The sequence below is a fragment of the Apodemus sylvaticus genome, chromosome X (genome assembly GCF_947179515.1).
Source record: "Apodemus sylvaticus chromosome X, mApoSyl1.1, whole genome shotgun sequence".
NCBI classification, from domain to species: Eukaryota; Metazoa; Chordata; class Mammalia; order Rodentia; family Muridae; genus Apodemus; species Apodemus sylvaticus.
The window spans coordinates 102569112-102588507 of record NC_067495.1 but is presented as its reverse complement, the minus strand read 5'-3'; the positions used below and the strand labels follow the sequence as shown (position 1 = coordinate 102588507).

The following is a 19396-nucleotide window of genomic DNA, read 5'->3' as shown; positions in this document are numbered from 1 at the left end:
GAATATAATCTTCGTTTACATTTCAAATGCTAAAACCTTTCCCAGTTTCCCTGCTCCCCAAAAACCCCCAACCCCTCCTCCCACCCACTGCCTCCAAGTATATGCCCCTCCACCCGACCCACTCCCACCTCTCCCCGCCCCTCAATTTCCCTTTGTTGGGGCCTCTATTGAGCCTTCTCCAGACCAAGAACCACTCCTCCCACTGATGCCTGACAAGGCCTTCCTCTGCCACATTTTTGGCTGGAACTATTTGTACCCCTTGGTTGATGGTTCAGTTCCTGGGAGTCTTGGGGCATCTGGGTGGCCAACATCGTTGTTCTTCCCATGGGGCTACAAACCCCTTCAGCTCCTCTGGACCATCCTCCAGCTCCTCCATTGGAGACTCCATGCCCAGTCCAGTTTGGTGGTTCTTCAGAAAATTAGACATATTACTACCTGAGGACCCAGCTATATCACTCCTGGGTATATACCCAGAAGATGCTCCTACATGTAGTAAGGACACATGTTCCACTATGTTCATAGCTGCCTTATTTATAATAGCCAGAAGCTGGAAAAAACCCAGATGTCCCTCTACAGAGGAATGGATACAGAAACTGTGGTATATATACACAATGGAGTACTATTCAGCTATTAAAAACAATGAATTTATGAAATTCTTAGGCAAATGGATGGAACTAGAAAGTGTCATGCTGAGTGAGGTAACCCAATCACAAAAGAACTCACATGGTGTGCACTCACTGAAAGTTGATGTTAGCCCAAAATCTCAAAATAAACAAATTATAATTCCCAGACCACAGGAAGCTCAAGAAGAAGGAGGACTTAAGTGAGGGTGCTTTGGTTCCTCTGAGAAAGGGAACAAAATACTCACAGGATCAATAAAGGAGACAAAGTGTGGAACAGAGACTGAAGTAAAGGCCACCCAGAGACTGCACTACCTGGGGATTCATCCTATAAACAATCACCAAACCCCAACACTATTATGGACGACAAGAAGTGCAAACGAAGCATGTCACGTTTGTCTCTGGAGGGGCCCTGCCAGAGCCTTACAGATACGGAGATTAAAATTTTTGTTTGCCAATCTGTCAGTACTACAGGCTTATTCTACTAAACCAGAGTCTAAACTTTAAGTAACTTTTGCATGATGCTAATTGTTCTAGGCTGTATGTATAGATGCCACTTAAACTATGCAAACTTTTTAAAGATTGATAGGTAGTGAATATTTGCAAATATATATGCAACTACTTAATTTTCAAAAGTTGACTCTTGTTAGTTGTTTCCATAAAGCATTGTAGCTAATGTGTGTGTTTTACTTGGTAGCTCAAGTGGAAACTTCTAGTTCTTTGAAAAGTTACTTATGCCAAATGATGCTCTGCTGGGGCACACAGGTGAAAGGCTATCTTGCTAAAGCAAACACGTGAAAGACTGTTTTCCTGAAGCAGACACAGTTGAAAGGATGTTTGGATATAGAAGACACATGAAACATGAAAGGACTCTTTTTTTTTTTTTTTGGTTTGGTTTTTCAAGATAGGGTTTCTCTGTGTAGCCCTGGCTGTCCTGGAACTCACTCTGTAGACCAGGCTGGCCTCAAACTCAGAAATCCTCCTGCCTCTGCCTCCCAAGTGCTGGGATTACAGGCGTAATCTACCACCCACCACATCTGGCTCCGTGAAAGGACTCTTGATGAAGGAGTGTAAATATGACCCCACAAACAGTGGGAGATGAGCACTAAGTTGGTTTGTTTTGTTCTGCCTCACTAGCTGTTTCTTCAAGATTGAACTGCAGCTGCCTGGTGTCTGCTTGCTGAAAGAACTGGACTGTAGCTGCTGGTTTGTGCCTGGTGTCTACTGCCTAGAGAACTGGTCTGTAGCTGCTTAATTGTAGTTGGTGTTTGCTATGGGACTGAACTACTTACTGCCTAAGAAGATTAAATTCACCCCCCCCCCAACAACTATTGCTGAATAGGTCCATTTTCCTGTCATCCTAATAACTTTTCTCTTACACTCCCCTCTGCTGGATAGTGAGCTAGAGGAGAGGTTTAACCCTTATTAAAAGTAGGTTGCAAAAGAATGTTTGCCTATAGATAGCTGTGGGTTTTTTAAGTCCCAGAACTATCTTTTAACACCCTACAAAGGAATGTGGACAACACATTTGAGATGCTAGGGCATTATCCACAGGACAAGTAGAATGGACTTTGAACATGCCTGAACAAAGGTACATCTTCTAAACTTCATTTCCTAAAACTAACTGGGCCTAAAGGGTTTCCTGGCACTAACTCCCTTACTCCCCCAATGTGCAATCAAATCAGACCAAACAAGGATGAATTTCTCCCTCAGTTGGGGGACTATGGAGAACAAACCAGTAGATGGTTAATTAGCAATGTTGCAAGGTTTGAATATGTCTGGCCCAGGTAGTGGCATTATTTGGAGGTGTGGACTTATTGGAATAGGTGTGTCACTGTGGGTGTGGGCTTTAAGACCCTTGTCCTAGCTGCCTGGAAGCCTGTCTTTTGCTAGCTGCCTTTGGAACAAGATTTAGAACTCTCAGCTCCTCCAGTACCATGCTCCCGCCTGATGATAATGGACTGAACCTCTGAACCTATAAGCCAGCCCCAATTAAATGTTTTCCTTATAACAGTTGCCTTGGTCGTTGTGTCTCTTCACAGCAGTAAAACACTAACTAAGACACATGTTTTCTGTGAATATTGTTGAGAGACAATGGGAGACGTTGTAAGAACTAAAATATAGTCTCAATGGGCATGGCAACAACATGGAGCTGCTTATGCCAGCCCTTTCAAAAATAAAGTGCAGAGGTTATGGAAAATGGTTCTTATGCATGGCTGCCTGGCATTAACTGAATGTATTCTAACCTTGGTCCCTAGTTACATTCTGTTTGTCAGACACAGATATCTTGCACCTCAAGACCCAAGTGTTAAGACACAGTGGGGAATTATAAACAGCCTAACAGGAACAAAGATATTCTATAGAGACACGTATGTCACCCAATCTATCAAACTATTGAAATAATGAATGCCAAAGAAATGGGAATATCCCCAGGACTCTTATGCTGTAGATAAAAAAAAAAAAAAAAAAAAAAAAAAAAAAAAAAAAAAACAGGCCCAGCCAGAGAGAGATTGTATCACCCAGAAGGAAATTTCCCGCAGTTCTAACCATTTAGCAGACCACCTTCAGGATGAGCCTGAAGCCCATTGGTGAGTCAGTTGTAGGCAAGACCACACTTTGAGAGTGTTCTAAGTGTGTGCCTCTCGTCATGTGTGTCCCTTTATTTAAATTTTAATCTCACTTCAAGAAACTAAAAACAGACTTGGGAGATTCGTTGGATTTCTTTGTCCTTCTTCGCAAAGTAACTACATTGAATAAAACATTTTCTGCTTTCTAGTCTTTTTTAAAAAGCAAATACTTCTTGACTGGATTTATTGACCTCGGTGAGATCACTGGATAATGAAATTTCATAATCATCAGAGAAGAATAGTTACAGAGAAGACAGGGCTGAAAAGGCTAGGGTATATGTAATTCCTGAGAACTGAAACTTGCCTATATCTATATCAACCACGCCAAGGCTCAGGGAACAAATTAGAAGAGAGAAACAGAAAGAATGAAAAGCCAGAAGTCAGAGAACACTGAAGTGAAATAGTGGCCCCTGGATATGATAAGATCACAGCAGCTGTGGTTACCTGCACAAGACATTCTAGCATAAAGGGGAAAGGGGGCTTATGAGCTCTCACCCTTAAACTGAAGGTCTATTGACAGTTAATGGCTTCTTGGGGAGGGAGAGCCAGTTTTAATGGTGTGGCTTCTGATGGGTTGATCATACTCCAGTGGATGGCCCCATACCCAGGAGTATATAAGCAGCACAAAAATGGATTTGATGTGTTATTTTTTAAGGGAGAGGTTATATAAGCATGGACCTGGAAAGCATTTGAGGGAGTAAAGTGGGATGAATACTACCAAAACATATTCTATGAAGTCCCCCAATAATAAAAATACTGTATTAAAAAACACAAATTGCCGGGCAGTGGTGGTGCACACCTTTAATTCCAGCACTTGGTAGGCAGAGGCAGGTGGATTTATGAGCTTGAGACCAGCCTAATCTACAGAGTGAGTTCCAGGACAGCCAGGGCTCTACAGAGAAACCCTATCGCAGAAAACAAAAAAATGAAAACCAAAAAACCAAACAAAAAAAAAAAACCCAAATAAAATAAAACCCAAATAAAATAAAACAAAAAACCCCACAAATCAACTGCATGTTGACACCTTATGTGTAATAAGCATGTTCAATGGATAGGGGTCCACAGTCTTCAGCAGACTCTAAAGGTGATCTGGGATCTCAAAAATGTGAAAAAAAAGTCATCCAACTATTCATCAGTATTCAAAATGGAACATTTCTAGTAAAGACAGGACTACTTAAAACCACCAATAGTGTCCTCTTCTCTAGACAACACTGCTCCATCAGAAATTTGGGAGTATAGTTATTGACTATTAGAGGTCAATCCTTCTTCCTATAATTGATCCAATAATAGAAATGGATGGAGCTAGAGAACATCATACTAAGTGAGGTAACCCAGACTCAAAAGGTGAATAATGGTATGCACTCACTAATAAGTGGATATTAACCTAGAAAACTGGAATACCCAAAACATAATCCACACATCAAATGAGGTACAAGAAGAAAGGAGGAGTGGCCCCTGGTTCTCGAAAGACTCAGTGAAGCAGTATTCGGCAAAACCACAACGGGGAAGTGGGAAGGGGTGGGTGGGAGGACAGGGGGAGAGAAGGGGGCTTACGGGACTTTCTGGGAGTGGGGGGGGGCTAGGAAATGGGAAATCATTTGAAATGTAAATAAATTATATCGAATAAAAAAAAGAAATGGACAAAACCAAATAAATTTCAGCTACTTAGCTGTTACACTAACTTTAGTATTAGTTTACAGTATCTAAAAATGAGATCATTCTCAGGATCTTCTGAAGTTTGCTTCCTTGTGCACTGTGGATCATGGCACTGCATAGTTGACTTGTTAATGGAAACACTGATGTTTCAAAAATCCCCAAGAGTACCAATTGATACATCAAAGAAAATATGCAAGTAAAGCTTGCTATCTCTTTTCATGGCTTGGTGCAAGTAATAACTAATAGTTAACTTTATTTCTCCTTAAAATGTCTGTAGATTCTACCTCAATTGATAAATAGGTAGGGTATATACAGAGAAAAGTTTTCACTAAGGGAATCCTGTATATAAATCCTAGATGTGACAGAGATTCACTGAAAACTATTTACTTGAGAAGAAAGTTGGATACAAATGTATATACTATAGGATACCATTTATATAAAGGTCAGGAAAAGGAAAAGCTAATGTTTAGAAATGGAAAACAGATCAATGGTCATCTTGGTCCAGGAATTGTAAAAGTGGACACAAGGAAGCACTTCAGGCTGGTGGAAGGCATCTACTTGTACATAGGTTTCATGGGTGTATACAACTGTCAAAACTCATCAAATTATACAGTTAAGATGGTTACCGCTTACAGTACATAAATTACACGACAATAAAATTACCTATTAAAGAATTTATCTTAGTAGTCATTAAATGAGATTTTATTAAGGATTATTTATTGAGCCTTAAAATTATATTTCAAATATGATTGATTACATAAGTTACAAAAGCAAATCTACAGGTAAATTTCTTCAGAGTGGGATATCAGTGAAATATGACCATGAAAAAGCATTTTGAAAGTGAAGGAAGGATTTTATCAATGTATTCACTTATTGTTTATCATTTATGTAAGAGTGATATTTCTATTATCATGGACTATAGACACAGCAACACAGAGTATTTAAATTTCCAGTTTAGATTATCTAAAGTAGACCAAAGTGTTCATCTGGAAAACCATCCCAGTCTACTGGCAAAACAGATAGCATCCAACAGTAATAACATGATAGCTTATTCAAAGGTATATTCTAAATTGCCTCCAATACCAATCAATTTTTTATGCTCACCAAAGAAAAGGTTTATTCTAAATTGTTTGCTTGTACACCATTTGGTAGTGAAAAGTTATAAAAATGCTATGCTCTAATGTTGGACACTGAAGTGATTTATTAAAGATCTAATATGATAAATTATAAGACTTAGTTTTAAATTGTATGTACCAATTGTTACAGACCTTATTTGGGGGAGATTATTTTTTTCTAATTTATGGGCCAATGGTGCCAACATTTTTTCTCAGTGGTAAATTCAATAGAAAATAAACAGGAAAGACAACCAATCATAAAAGTAATATTCAATCAAATTAACCCTATCTTATAATATGTACTTGTGATTCATGACAAAAAATAACTATAAAATGCAGAATGTACTTTTGCAAATACTCTTCCAAGTAAATTAGAAATGAACCACTTGTCTTGACCTTGTCATTTGTTCTGTTTCATCTAAGTATAGTTTTAATTAACCTATACTAAAAAGGCAGAAATCACGGCATTTCTTTAGTAGTTGCCTTGATTTCTTTATTTTGGATTAATGGTTGGAATGAACATGTTGTTAGATGAGGATTGTCCATGATGGATGGACAAACTGGGGGTTGGTTAAGTCCACTGAATTTTGAAAGCCAGGAATGGGTTCTTTAGTGGGACTTGCCATACTTAATGCCTATTTATGCCTTAACTATATCCTTTCCCTCCTCACGCAGAGGCTCAACTATTACTCCAGACTGGGGGTCCGGCTCAAGCTCCGGCTCAGGCTCTGGCTCAGGCTCATGTTCGGGCTCGGGCTCGGGCTCAGGCTCGGGTTCTGTCTCTGTCTCCGGGTCCAGCTCCAGCTCTGGCTGTAGATGAATCTCTGCCACGGGTGCTGGCACTGGCACTGGCACTGAACCCTCTGGTTCAGGGTCAGGCTGTGTAGCAGTTTCCAGTGGAGGATTAGGCCCACATTCTGGCTCCACGACTGCAGTGGTAGGTTCCATGTTGTGGCCAGTGTGGATGGAAGATGGCAGAGTTCCTTCTAGCTGGATGCCATCAGCTGGAATTGCTTCATTTTGCCGGAAATGGTGTACCTTTGTCATTGGCCTAAAAAAAAAAAAAAGAAAAGAAAAGAAAAAAAAAGAATCACCAGAAAAACATTAGGGAAGAGTCACACTTGGAAATTTCACCTGACACCATACACTGCTGTAACTTTAGTATGGAATAGACCCTAGACCATTGGTTCTCAACCTTCCTAACACTGCAACACTTTTAATACAGTTCCTCATTTTGTGGTGACCTGCAACCATGAAATTATTTTAGTTTCTACTTCATAATTGTAATTTTGCTACTGTTATAGATCATAATATAAATATTTTTGGAGATAGAGGGGTCACAACCCACAACCCACAACCATAGGTTTAGAATATCTGTTCATTCTGATATTTTGACTTGCTGTCAGACCAGATGTTTCTGTTCTAGAGTTTAGAAAGGGTTAATTTCAACAGTATGAAAAGTCCAAGAGAGACGCACCATCATTTAAAAAGTAGAAAACTAAAATAAAGAAAATGTCTGAGAAATTAATAAGATATTTGATGGTCAACTCCATGGCTCAGTTGTGTCTCTATCTCCAAGTCCTTAGTACTTGGCTCCTGATTCTGTTTTGGAACCAACAAGATGGAAATCCAGGAAAAGACACAACAAGTGGTTATCCAATACCTAATGGATTATCCATGAATATCTGCTCACAGATAACAGTATACGTACTTAGCAGGTTGCACTTGGGACTATATGAATATAAATATATGTATATGCAAATAATAACAATTAACAAAAAAGAGGCCATGAATTTGAAAGTGAACAGGGAAGCAGGTATGGGAGGATTTGGAAGGAAGAAAGGGAAGGGGAAAATGTTGAAACTATGATCTTAAACAAAAAATTTAAAAGGAAAAGGGAAGGGAAAGCAAGTGATCTAGCATCACCTACACTGCGGAATAAATAGCAGTGTACATAAGAGCACAGGCTATAGACCAACCAAATTCTGACTTCCCTCTATGTACTTTTGATTTTGTAAGTCTCCTCTTACATTAAAATATTCACAATTGTGTTTATGATTATGTCTGTATAAAAATAAACATGTTAATATTAGATCCTAAAACATTGTCTCTGGCCTAAAAGGACTTTTGTGATGAGTAAATTAGTTAGTGTACGTGCTTAGAACAGAGTCCAGCACACAGGGCTCAATAAACAGGCACATCGTGCTTTGGGTAAAAACAGTGAGAACAAGCAGAGAGTTAACCTTGATAGGTCATACTGAAAGGGGTGCTTAGAGGGAGGCTGATGGAAGCTACTTCCTAGGAATGCTTGCATTCAGGTTAAGACAACAGTGGGGATGTGGCTGGAAGTCAAAAGGGGATTTACTCAAGTTCTGTGCTGGAATTTAAGTTCTTCTTCTGCTTGGATTTAACTTGGTTCCTGGCAAAGAACACCACACAGATGATGACAGCAACTCCTGTCAGGGCGCCGACCAAGGCTCCGATGATGATCCCGACTTCTGGATCTGGAGGACACAGATTGTTGGGAAATCAGAACACATCTCCTTCTCACACACATGCATTTGAGACTGGTGAAGATTCACAGAGCAAAAAAGTGATAGGCAGAGGTCGAGGGCAAAGAAACCCCCAGGATTCTGCTACGTAGGTTCCTAGTGATGAAGAAGTGGCTGTGTAGCTTCACGTTGACGCGTATACAAGGGAAGAAAAATAGGCCCACTTGGCAGGCAGGTTTGTTTTTAAAGCAGTATTCAGGGAACAACGTTTCCAGTGTGCATTTATGTGACCAGAGACATGCCATGGCAATCTGGTAACCAGAAACATGGTGTGTTACAGAAGAGAACATTTAATCAGCTTTTCCAGGGCCTAGGTGAAATCTAAAAGTGTCCCTAAAAAGCTTCTCCACACACTCCTTGCTCATGAAGGGGCTGCCTGCATTCTAGTCACTGGGAAAGGACATGCCATCTGGATAAACAGCCATCTGGTTTATTACATCAGTCTATGGAAAAGTTTAATGAGTATGAGACAATCCAACTGAGCACCAGACCTTCAAGCCCAGAGGTGTTGGCCCTGATGAAACATGTCTGGGTCACAGACCAGACCATCACCATCTATTTCCCCTTAAACAAAGGGCGATAGTTTATATTTTGAAATGAGGAATGCAGTTTGCATTAAAAGTCCTTCAACTTCTTATAAAGGAATCCATGTAGCCAGGCACAGCAGTGCATGCTTGTAATCCTAACACTCTGAGGCTGAGGCAGAAAAATCCTGAGTCAGAAGCCAGCTTGGGCTATACACATAGAAAGAAAGACCTGTCTGAGAAACTCTGAATGGAATGGCTATGTCACCAAGGCTCAGGGAATATTGCAGAAGGCGGGGTGAGAAGAGTGTTAAGAGACAGGATGGAGAGCTGGGCAGCAAAAAGATGGCTTCTGGATATGACTTAGCTACTGCACTCATGAACTCCCTGCGGCTGTGGTTATCTGCACAATAATCCAACAAGACTGAGCCCTTTACATTTCATCATGGATGAATGGAAGGTGCATGAGGCTCAGCCCCTCCCTGCGAGACCACTGACAATCAGCAGTTGCTGGAGGAGGAAATGTCATTTGACATTGCTCAACAAACTCACCTTCCTCCAATGCTTAGGCAAGCACTCTAATTGAACTCAGCAGGCCACACACATAAAGCAGGTATCAAAGGAGAAGAGGGACTTGTTGGGAAAATGAGTTCTAGTGGGAGAGAGGCGGTGAGAGAGGGGCACAGGGGTGTGTGAAAATTCGTTATACAAATGGGTCAAAGCATAAGACAATAAAAATAAAACAAAAGGAACACACATGAAGAATTTTAAAAATTAAATGTCTCTAAACTTTTAACAAAACAGCATTCTTTAGACCCACTCCAACCACTGTTGGTATTTTCCAAAGATGCTCTTGCCTCTATATTTCTGTTATCCTTGCTCCTGGATGGCCTGTCTTTTCCCAACGTTCATTATTCCCTTCTGAATTTCTAAGCTCTCTTCATCTCCCACTTCATTCTCCTAATACAATTGCAGCACAATTTTAATTAAATATTCAATTTATGAAAATTAAATACTGTTCACAACTCAGAAACACCGATACTATGATTCTTTGTTGGACAACATGTTAAAATGTCTCCTCCATTTTACAGAAATGAAAGCCTTTGTTAGTACCTTCAAGTGCCAGCTCAAATGGTACGGGGCCAGCACACCTGCTCCAGTTCTGTAAACATAAGTGTTCCTTTCTTGGTGTCCTATATTCTCTGTTTAGACCTATACTACAGCATTTAGTACAAACAGTCTTTGTTTAGCCCTCAGGCTGAATGATGAGTTTCTTGAAAGAAAGACGTATTTTTTCTTAGCCTCAGTCTTTTCATCAATTATGACCTTCTATAGTAGATATCTAATAGGTGACTGAGAAGGAAGAGAAGGATAGGAGGGCAGAGAAAGGAAAGGAGGCAAGAAAGATGAGGAAAGGAAGGAGGGAGGGAAGGAAGGAAGGAAGGAAGGAAGGAAGGAAGGAAGGAAGGAAGGAAGGAAGGAAGGAAGGAAGGAAGGAAGGAAGGAAGGAAGGCAGAGGCAAGCCAAGCAAATGCTGGCCATTGGAGAGAAGACTCTTGAGTACTAATCTTAAGTGGCTGAACATCTGCAATGTGACTCTGGCTGTAGAAGGGCAGACAACAAATTGAGTGAGAAGTAGTGAAAGACAATGGAGATGGTCACAGGAAAAAGCTGAAAGTGCTATGACAATGCAGGACAGACAAGGCTCTAAGAGTTATCAAGCTATCCCGAAGAGGTTTGACAAGACATCCCTTAGAAGGGTTTGTCCCAGAATTTGGCTTAATCTGTCAGTGCCAGGGCTCTTAAGTGTGGATATCAGAGAGTAAATAAGCACATTTCAAGGGGAAGAGATTTAGAGGCACCCCAGCTGTGCAAGTTAGTAACTGGACGAACTTGGGTAAGTCATTTACCTCTCTGAAGTTTCAGTGTACCCTTAGAGAAAATGAGATTAACCATGCATTTACTCGGCTTCCATAGGGTGGTAGGGATGGGGAGGGAAAGATACTGCTCATGTAGCACCTGGTTATGGATCTGGGAAGTAATTTAACACTAATATTAATAACAAGAAACATTAGGTTACTTTGACTATAGATGTGAATGGCTATTATTATAAACAGATTTTTTTTATTTAAACTTTTAGCTTTATTTTTATCAGAACATAGAAATCAAATAAAATTATTGGTATAATTATGTCTTCCCAGATGTATATCATGTAACTTTGATCATCTTCTCACCCCGCTATTTTCTCCCATTCCTCTTCCACCTTTCTCCCACTAGACCCTTTTCTCTTCCCTAACAGCCCCTTTCTACTCTCGCGTCTTTTTAAAAATCCAGATTCTGCCTACAAAAGAAAGCTTGTGACATTTGTCTTTCTGAATATGGCTTATTTCACTCAACGTGGTAATTCTCACTTCCATTTCCCTGAAAACAACATAATGCTACTGTTCTTTGTGGCTGAATAAAGCTCTATGTGCTCATCAGGTGGCAATCTCTGAGTCTGTAACCTGGCTGAACTAAGACTTAACCCAGCAGGGCTATGCAGCACTCTGTGCCGTGCTGCTTTGAGTTCTTTTAGTGTAGACCAGGAAATGTTACAACTGGATCATACAGTAGCTCTACTGTTGTTGTTGCTGCTGCTGCTGCTGTTGTTGTTGTTGTTGTTGTTGTTTTGAGGATCCTCTATACCAAATTCCATCGTGGTCGCTCTTCTTCACATTCCCACCAGCAGTGTGGGAAGCTGTCCCTTTTCCTCCATAGCCTCGTGCAAATTTGTTGCTTGATTTCTTGATGATAGTCACATAACTGGAGTGAACTAGAAGCTCAACAGAATTCTGATGTGCATTTTTCTGATAGTAAAAAACACTGAACTTTTTTTCATATACTTGTTGCCTAGTTGTAATTCTTCTGCGACCTGTCTGTACAAAACATCTACCTATTTATTGATTCTATTATCCCTGAATTTTTTTTTAAAGTTCTTCATATATTCTAGGTATCAATCCTCTGTGAGCTAAATGGCTCAACGATTTAGCCCAATTCTTTCCATTCTCTAGACTGCATCTTCTTTCAGTTCGTTATTTTTTGTGCTTTTAAATTTCATACAAAAACAAGCTCATTTATCTGTTCTTGCTATTACTTCCTGGGCTACTGAAGTTCTTGTCAGAAAGTCCTGCTTGTGCCTTATCTTCAAGTATTTCCTGATGTTTTCTAGCACCTGATCTTAAGCAGGAAGTCTGTGAGCTGTACATTTGACAAAGATAGCTAAAAAGCTACATAAGAAAGTGCACCCTGGACAGTTAATAACACCACTGTTTTTATTTATCAAACAATAATACCTGCTTTCTAATGATTTTGTGGATGCTTACCTAAACTACTCAGTGAAAGATTTAGTGAATATATTATGTAGATATTAGAGACTGGGATGGCCATTCATCATATCAACTTACCACTAAAGCAAAGAAATCCCCAGAGAGGCAAGAAGCACTAAAGAGAGATCCGAGTAAATGTGTTCAACTGGTAGGCTCAAGCAACTTGACTCAAGGATAAAGTATGAAAGCCATATGGTCAACTCACGTGAAGACCTTAAGTCAATTTCACAGGAACTATTGCCAAGACTGTTGACGGCAGTACACTGGTAATAACCTTGTTCAAAATTTGTTAGATTTCCAATAGCCAAAACTCCAGTGGCTGAGTCTGTCAAAACCAGGAAACAGATGTTTAAGATCTCTTATCATCTCAGTTTACATTGTTTAATTCCCACCCAGCTTTCTTACAGTGGCCTCTCCTAATGGATAGGATTCAACTAGGTCTCTTGGGATGCTCTAAAAGTAGCCCTACAACACAGATCCTCCCCATTGACTACCTCTCAAATGAACTCTGCACTCTGGGAAATAGGCATGCCACAATCATCATGTTAGGAGACAGGCATCATTTTAGCACATCTCTGCCCCACATACACACACAAATACACACAGACACACAGACACACACACACACACACACACACACAGTGACATCAAAGGGAGAAATGTTTGAGCACCTCAGATGAGCATGGAACAGCACATACTATTAGGCAACCCAATCACCAGTCTAATTCAGAAGTTCTGAAAGGCAATACTCACTGAAGCTTTCTTTTACTGGCACAATGGTGTTCCCCTCAATCTTATACCAGTAATACAAAGGAGACGGTGTTCCAAAGGCAGAAAGGCAAGACAAAGAAATAGGATTGCCTGCTTCTGGTCTTCCTTGGATGGTACAAAAAGGCTTGGAAGGTTTGACTGCAAGGCAATGGCAAAGATTAAGATTCCTGCAAGAAAATGGCAGTCTGTGACCACTGCGGTCACTTTCTCACTTTTATGTCACAAACCAACAGAAGACACATTTATTTAGTCTATTTAGTTTAGTCTTTAAAAAGGGTTTTTGTGGGGACAGTTTTCTAATTGTACCACCAGATGGGAGTAGAGCACTTCAGCTGCAGGGGCCATCTAGTCAGAGGCCATTAAGATTCAAATAGTGTCTCTTCTGTCTGCCTCTTCTCCGGATTTATAACCATGCATTTCCTCATTGTATCCTAAAATATGCCTTTATTAAAACAGCCAAATGTAAGCAAACTCTGAGTAGAAACATAGCTTATGTTTTAAAAGCAGTCTTAAATGAAAACAGAGCCCTTTTTAGAAAATAAATTTAAAATTATTCCATCAATATTACATTCTCAATTCCTCTGTGAGGCAGTTTTTTTTTTCATTTATTCATCTATAGGTGAACCAAACTCCCTAGAAGGTTTTGAATTTGTCAGTGTTTCTCCTCAGCAGAAGCCCATTTTGCATATGTGCTATATGACGCTGCAATCTTTAGTTTTCTGTCACTCAGCAAGCATTTAGCTGTGTGCCTTCTATCTGCCTATAACTGGACTAGTCACTGCAGATTCTCAAACAACTTGATCATGGTTCTGAAATGGGCTTGAGAATAATGAGAGATGACGTTACAGAACATCAGAACATCATGGGGGGTGGCACCTAGGAGGGCTCTATATTGCACATGTTTTGCACTGGGAACAAGGAGACCATGGAAGGAGTTTAAGGAAGACAAGGATAATGATTTTTCTCCTACTTCACATGGGGCTCTCAGATATTAAGGGTCCCTGAGCCAAGTGAAAAGCCAATCAAGAGGTATTAAGAAAATGGAGTCAACAGGAGCTAGTGGCCAGCTAGCTACAGAGGATGACAACAGGGGAGGAGCTGTGGTTAGGCCCAAGCTTCTGCTCTCCCGGGCCCAGGAGCAGTGCTGCCACCTGAGACAAAGAATTCAGGTGGAAGAACAAGTTTTAGGGGAAGGGATAAGAAGGAGGGGTGACACTGGGGACAGTTTGCCAAGTGCTGACTTTTCAGCTATTTATGACAGCACATGGATGGAGATGTCCTAGAGAGAGCTGTGAGTCGCAATCTTCCCATCCTCCTTTGTGTCACACACTCTGTCCTAAATGACATGCACAGATAATGATCATAAATTCTACACATTCCAATTAACATTCATCCTTTTGTTTTATGCTTGGTTGGTTGGTTGGTTGGTTGGTTGGTTGGTTGGTTGGTTAGTTGCTTGCTTGCTTGCTTGCTTGCTTGCTTGCTTGCTTGCTTGCTTGCTTGCTTGGTTTGTGGGTCTTTTGAGGCAAGGTCTCATGTAGCCTAGGCTCACTTTAAACTTGCTATGTGGCTGAAGATAAACCTTCAATTCATGATCATCTGGCCTCTACCTCTCAAGTGCTAGAATTGCAGGCATATGCCACCATACCTAGTTCTTCTTCCTTGTCTTAAATTGGATTATAAAAACTATCCCTCTAGCAGTTAACACTCTCAAACTTATAAAAATTACATTTTAAATGCTTCAGAATATTCATGCCTTTTGTTCTCCTTGGACATAGGATCACAGAGCTAGATCCAATACCCACGGTTTATTGTTCAAACTTCTCTGTTCTGATACAGGGGCTATAATATTCAGACCATTTTTTTAAAGACATTAAGCCTAGTCAAAGTTAAATGATATGGTTAAATGGCCTCGTTACATGCAGGAAAATCACGTTTTTGCCATCTCAGAAAGCCAACTCTGCCGCTTTACATCACAGGGCAACTTACTTAAATGAAACTAAACCGCAGTTTGACTCATCTATAAAATATAAATAAGAAACAGTCTTAAGTTCTACCTGATCAAGTGAAAGTACCATAAACAAGGACATGTACATGGAATTACTGAGAGCTATGGATTAGAGAAATTTTCGCTGTTGAAATCAATCTTTCCTAAGCTGTCTCAGACTCAAACCCTTGTTCCATGCAAAGAAGAGAGACATGTATAAGCACAACTCTTCACACCGCTTCACTAGTATTTGAAAACTAGTATCTTATGTTTTACAATATTTTCTATTTAGATTTCAATCCTCTTGTCCATGGCTTTCTGAGATAAGAAAATTTTGATTTACCTACCTTAAACTAGGCCATTTAACCGTATCATTCAACTATGATAAGGCATGGTGTCTTAAAAAAAAATAGGCCCTCTATTACAACAGAGCAATTTGAACAATAAAATGTGGGTATTTCAACATTAAAAAGTCAGGCCTAGGACTAAATGATAGAATAACTGGCACTTGTTCATTGATCCCAAATTCAAACTCAGTTTAGGCCTTTTCTTTTTCTCCTTCTATCTCTCTCTTTTTATTATTAGCAAAACACTAGGTGACTCACTTTGAAACAAGTGGTAAACACATATATCTTCTAAAAGTACTGAATCAGAATTGAGCTGACATTTCATCCAGTTAAAGTCCCCAAAAGAGCTAGAATGTTTTATTGACAAAGCCATTGATCTACCCTTTGGCTTTATTGCTTTCATCAGAATTGGGATGGAAGGAAAAGGTTCATCTCAGAAGATAAATGAAAATGCCTCCATGTGTTCACAAAGCTCCTCTAAATTAATATTTTTTTATGTGGCAAACTGAAGAACGGAGATGGTGTTCATTCCAAATGTACACATAATAATTGTTCAGAGTCGATCTGGGAATTTTTCAGAGATTGATTTTCCAAAGTTGTCATAACTGATGGAAATCTCTTAAATGAATGGCCATCCACCAAACCACCTGCTTCTTTGTTCACTGCTACTTTCTTTGTGTGCATTATAACCTGCCACTTCAGCCTGTGCTCTGCTGGACACACTCTTGGGTATCCTTCCCTGGCCAGGACAAAAGTCTTGTTCCCTGATAAGCCTTCTCTAGTTCCCCTCCTGAGGTTATTCCCCACCCCACCTCTGTGCCTTCACAGCTCTCCCCTCAAAACACACATTGAAAGCTTTTTGGCAATCTGTCTCTTTCAATCAATAGATTGGATTTCTGGAGGGCTAATACCCTATCTTTGACATCTTACTATTTCCATTGCTTAGAACAGTAACTGAAACCTGTTCTCAGGCTTTGATTAAGAAACTCATGAATGCAAAGTAAATACACAAAATTGATAGCCATGTTGGACAATAAATGTCTTTCAGAGATGCATTGCAACACTATCCCTACCATCATAGCTGTTTACCTATATACACATTATGGGTATAGTCTAACATTTTCATAGCATACACATGGGTGTAGTATATCATTTAGAAAGGAGACCAAAAAATGGTACTATTAGGTGACAAAAAGGGATGGAGTGCAGGCAAAAGGACACATGAATCTCTAAAGAGAATATAAAGTTAATAGCTTTCCCAGGTTCAACACCCCTAGATATTTTTCTTTTTTTTTGTACCAAATCAAGTTCATAATAATATAAATGACAGTGATAGGAGAAAGACCTAAGCAAAGTCCCATGGGTTTAGCATGGCCATTCTAACTTGAGTTTTCACTGAGTTTGGGCCTGGACAAGTGTTTGAATGGTTACCATAATCTAGCTATGTGGCACTTTTATTTGTGAGTTCATTATAATAAAGATTTTTTTAATGTAGTGCTATGAAGAGCCATGTTCAATGAAGTATCAATAACTCTCCTGCACAGCTGGTCTCTCTAACTCACCCATCCCTACTTTACCCAGGCCCAGTCATGGTGTTCAGGGTTTGAGAACTGCAAACCAACTTTGAAAATGTAGAGATAATTTACTGTCATTACTTCTGGAAGGTTGAAAATCATAGGATAATTTTTTTATTAATAAAAATAGACTATTTTACTGTTTCTAAATGAGAAAATCTTTAGATTGTTCATCATCTTCAGTTTATGGATTCTGTCTGCTTCAATGGAAATTATGACAAAGTCATAGCAATTACCCAAAGACTCATAGGGTAACAAACAAACGAAAAGCTAGCTTAAGGTAGCTTTAGCTTGTGGAAATTCACTGGGAATCCTTTGAACTTCAAATTTAAGAAAATTAACCTTCCTGTGTAGCTTAGCTCAGGGCTATTTCCAAGCCTTTTCTTGACAATTGCTTCTGCTCAGATCACCGCAGAGACATAGCAGCAACAGAAAATCATTAGAGGATTAATCCCTCAAATTACTTTAACATTAAAAGGCCCTTTAATCCCCAGCACCTAATTGAATTCTCATAATAAATCAGTAAAGGAGACAGACTTAAAACCTATCTTACAGTGGTCAGGGAGTGATGGAGTACATTGCATGAGGTCTCTGAGAACAGAGAAAGGCCTTCTGGAACCCAAGTTTTCTGATTTCCAGTCTCATGTTTTCTGGCACTCTTGCCACACTATATTTTCCCATACCTGTGACTGATGTTCTGAACTGCAACATAAGCTGTTCTAGGAATGGGTTCATCTAGTCCTATATCCTAATGCCTAGCACAAGGCTCATCATAATGAAACACAACTGACTGAGAAAAGCACTCTTAAACATTACCTCCTCTGTACCATGTCCCTCTTTTTCAGGACGGTAGATGCAAAGACAGAGCTCACAGTAAGCATCAATTGGTTTCTTTTACTATCATATGGGTAGCAAGACAACTGTGGATGGTTCTTTCAGATGTGCGCCTTGCTGCCATTTGCTGCTTCTTTAAACCCCTCAACTACATAGTCAGTGATTTGGCCTAGGGTCCCTTTTCCTATGAGGCATATATTCAAACTCAAAACAGGAACAATGACTAGACCAGCTCCATTTGGGGCCACTTGTAAGGGTTTCAAGCCCTTCTTTCCCTCTCTCTAATATTTTCTTCTTTATAGTATGCAACTAGGTCCTTAGTGTTGTCAAGAGTTGGAATGATCCCTCAAAATCCATCAAACTAACAAATAACAACCACAATAACAAACTATTGGGTGACCCTCTAGGACAAAACCATTTCTCCATCACTACCAAGCTTATTGTTCCATGCACAAAGCAGGGGCACCAAAAATCCTGAATAAATGGACTTCTCCAAGTCCATTCTGAGAGCAGATATGATTTGTCCAATGTCATATAATAAATGTGTTCATCATAACTTAATTCTTATAATGGCTTAACAAGGATCATTTTTTCCAAACAGCATTGAATGAATGAATAACAAGAGAGAGAGAGAGAGAGAGAGAGAGAGAGAGAGAGAGAGAGAGAGAGAGAGAGAGAGAGAGAGAGAGAGAGATGTGGACTCTTCTGCTTTGTTTAGAATAATGATTTCATGGTGAGAAAGGGAACAAAGAGGTAGAGAAGGGAATAAATAGGTTGACAACTATTTCTTGTAACTAAGTGTGGATCTAAGTACAAGTTCCTCTTGAAAGAGCTACTGGCAATCATTTGGTGGCCCACTGTGTTCTTTTGAGCTATAGCTGCATAGAGGTTATGTTATTTATCCTGTAATTTTAGTGGCCCCTTTTATCTAGTACATTTTATGGTAGTTTTTAGGTATTGAGGTGGGATGCTATCTCTGTTAATAAAATAAAAAATTAATAAAACTGTCTCTGATAATAAACGGAGCAGGAAGGAAAGTTAGCCCCAGAGATATAATTGATACCTTAGCCCAGTGACTTGACTCATTTACTGTCCCAAGTTGCTTCAAGAAAAGAAAAGGCATGAAAATAATGTCCATACCTAAGACAGTGACGTCAAGGATGCCTTGGTTTTTGCCGACAAAATCTGGAGGATTGTTGACATCACAGATGTAAATTCCACTGTCTGCTGGCTGCATATGCAATATGGTGATAGATGCATTACCAGGATTAGTAGCCCCTATTATTCGATCCTTGAATTGCCCAATAGCTGAGGCCTGTCCACCTTCATAGAAGTAGATCTAGGATAGAAAAATAATTCAAATGAAAACTTGAGAGTATCCAGGATGAGAATAAGTTACCAGAAAGTCCCTTCTATATGTGTTC

General features: G+C 39.7%; 1 protein-coding gene across 2 annotated transcripts in view; it reads right to left on the bottom strand.

The window, feature by feature from the left end:
* Positions 1–6657: 6657 nt before the first annotated feature.
* Vsig1 (V-set and immunoglobulin domain containing 1) overlaps positions 6658–19396 on the bottom strand; it is a 31566-nt gene continuing 18827 nt past the window's right edge. For both annotated transcript variants that reach the window (XM_052171675.1, XM_052171676.1), the window contains 5 exons: positions 19113–19311; positions 13213–13368; positions 12665–12784; positions 8384–8522; positions 6658–7069 (listed from right to left, as the gene is read on the bottom strand). In XM_052171675.1, coding sequence (XP_052027635.1) covers positions 6658–7069; positions 8384–8522; positions 12665–12784; positions 13213–13368; positions 19113–19311 — 1026 coding nt within the window. The remainder of the gene's footprint in view (positions 7070–8383; positions 8523–12664; positions 12785–13212; positions 13369–19112; positions 19312–19396) is intronic.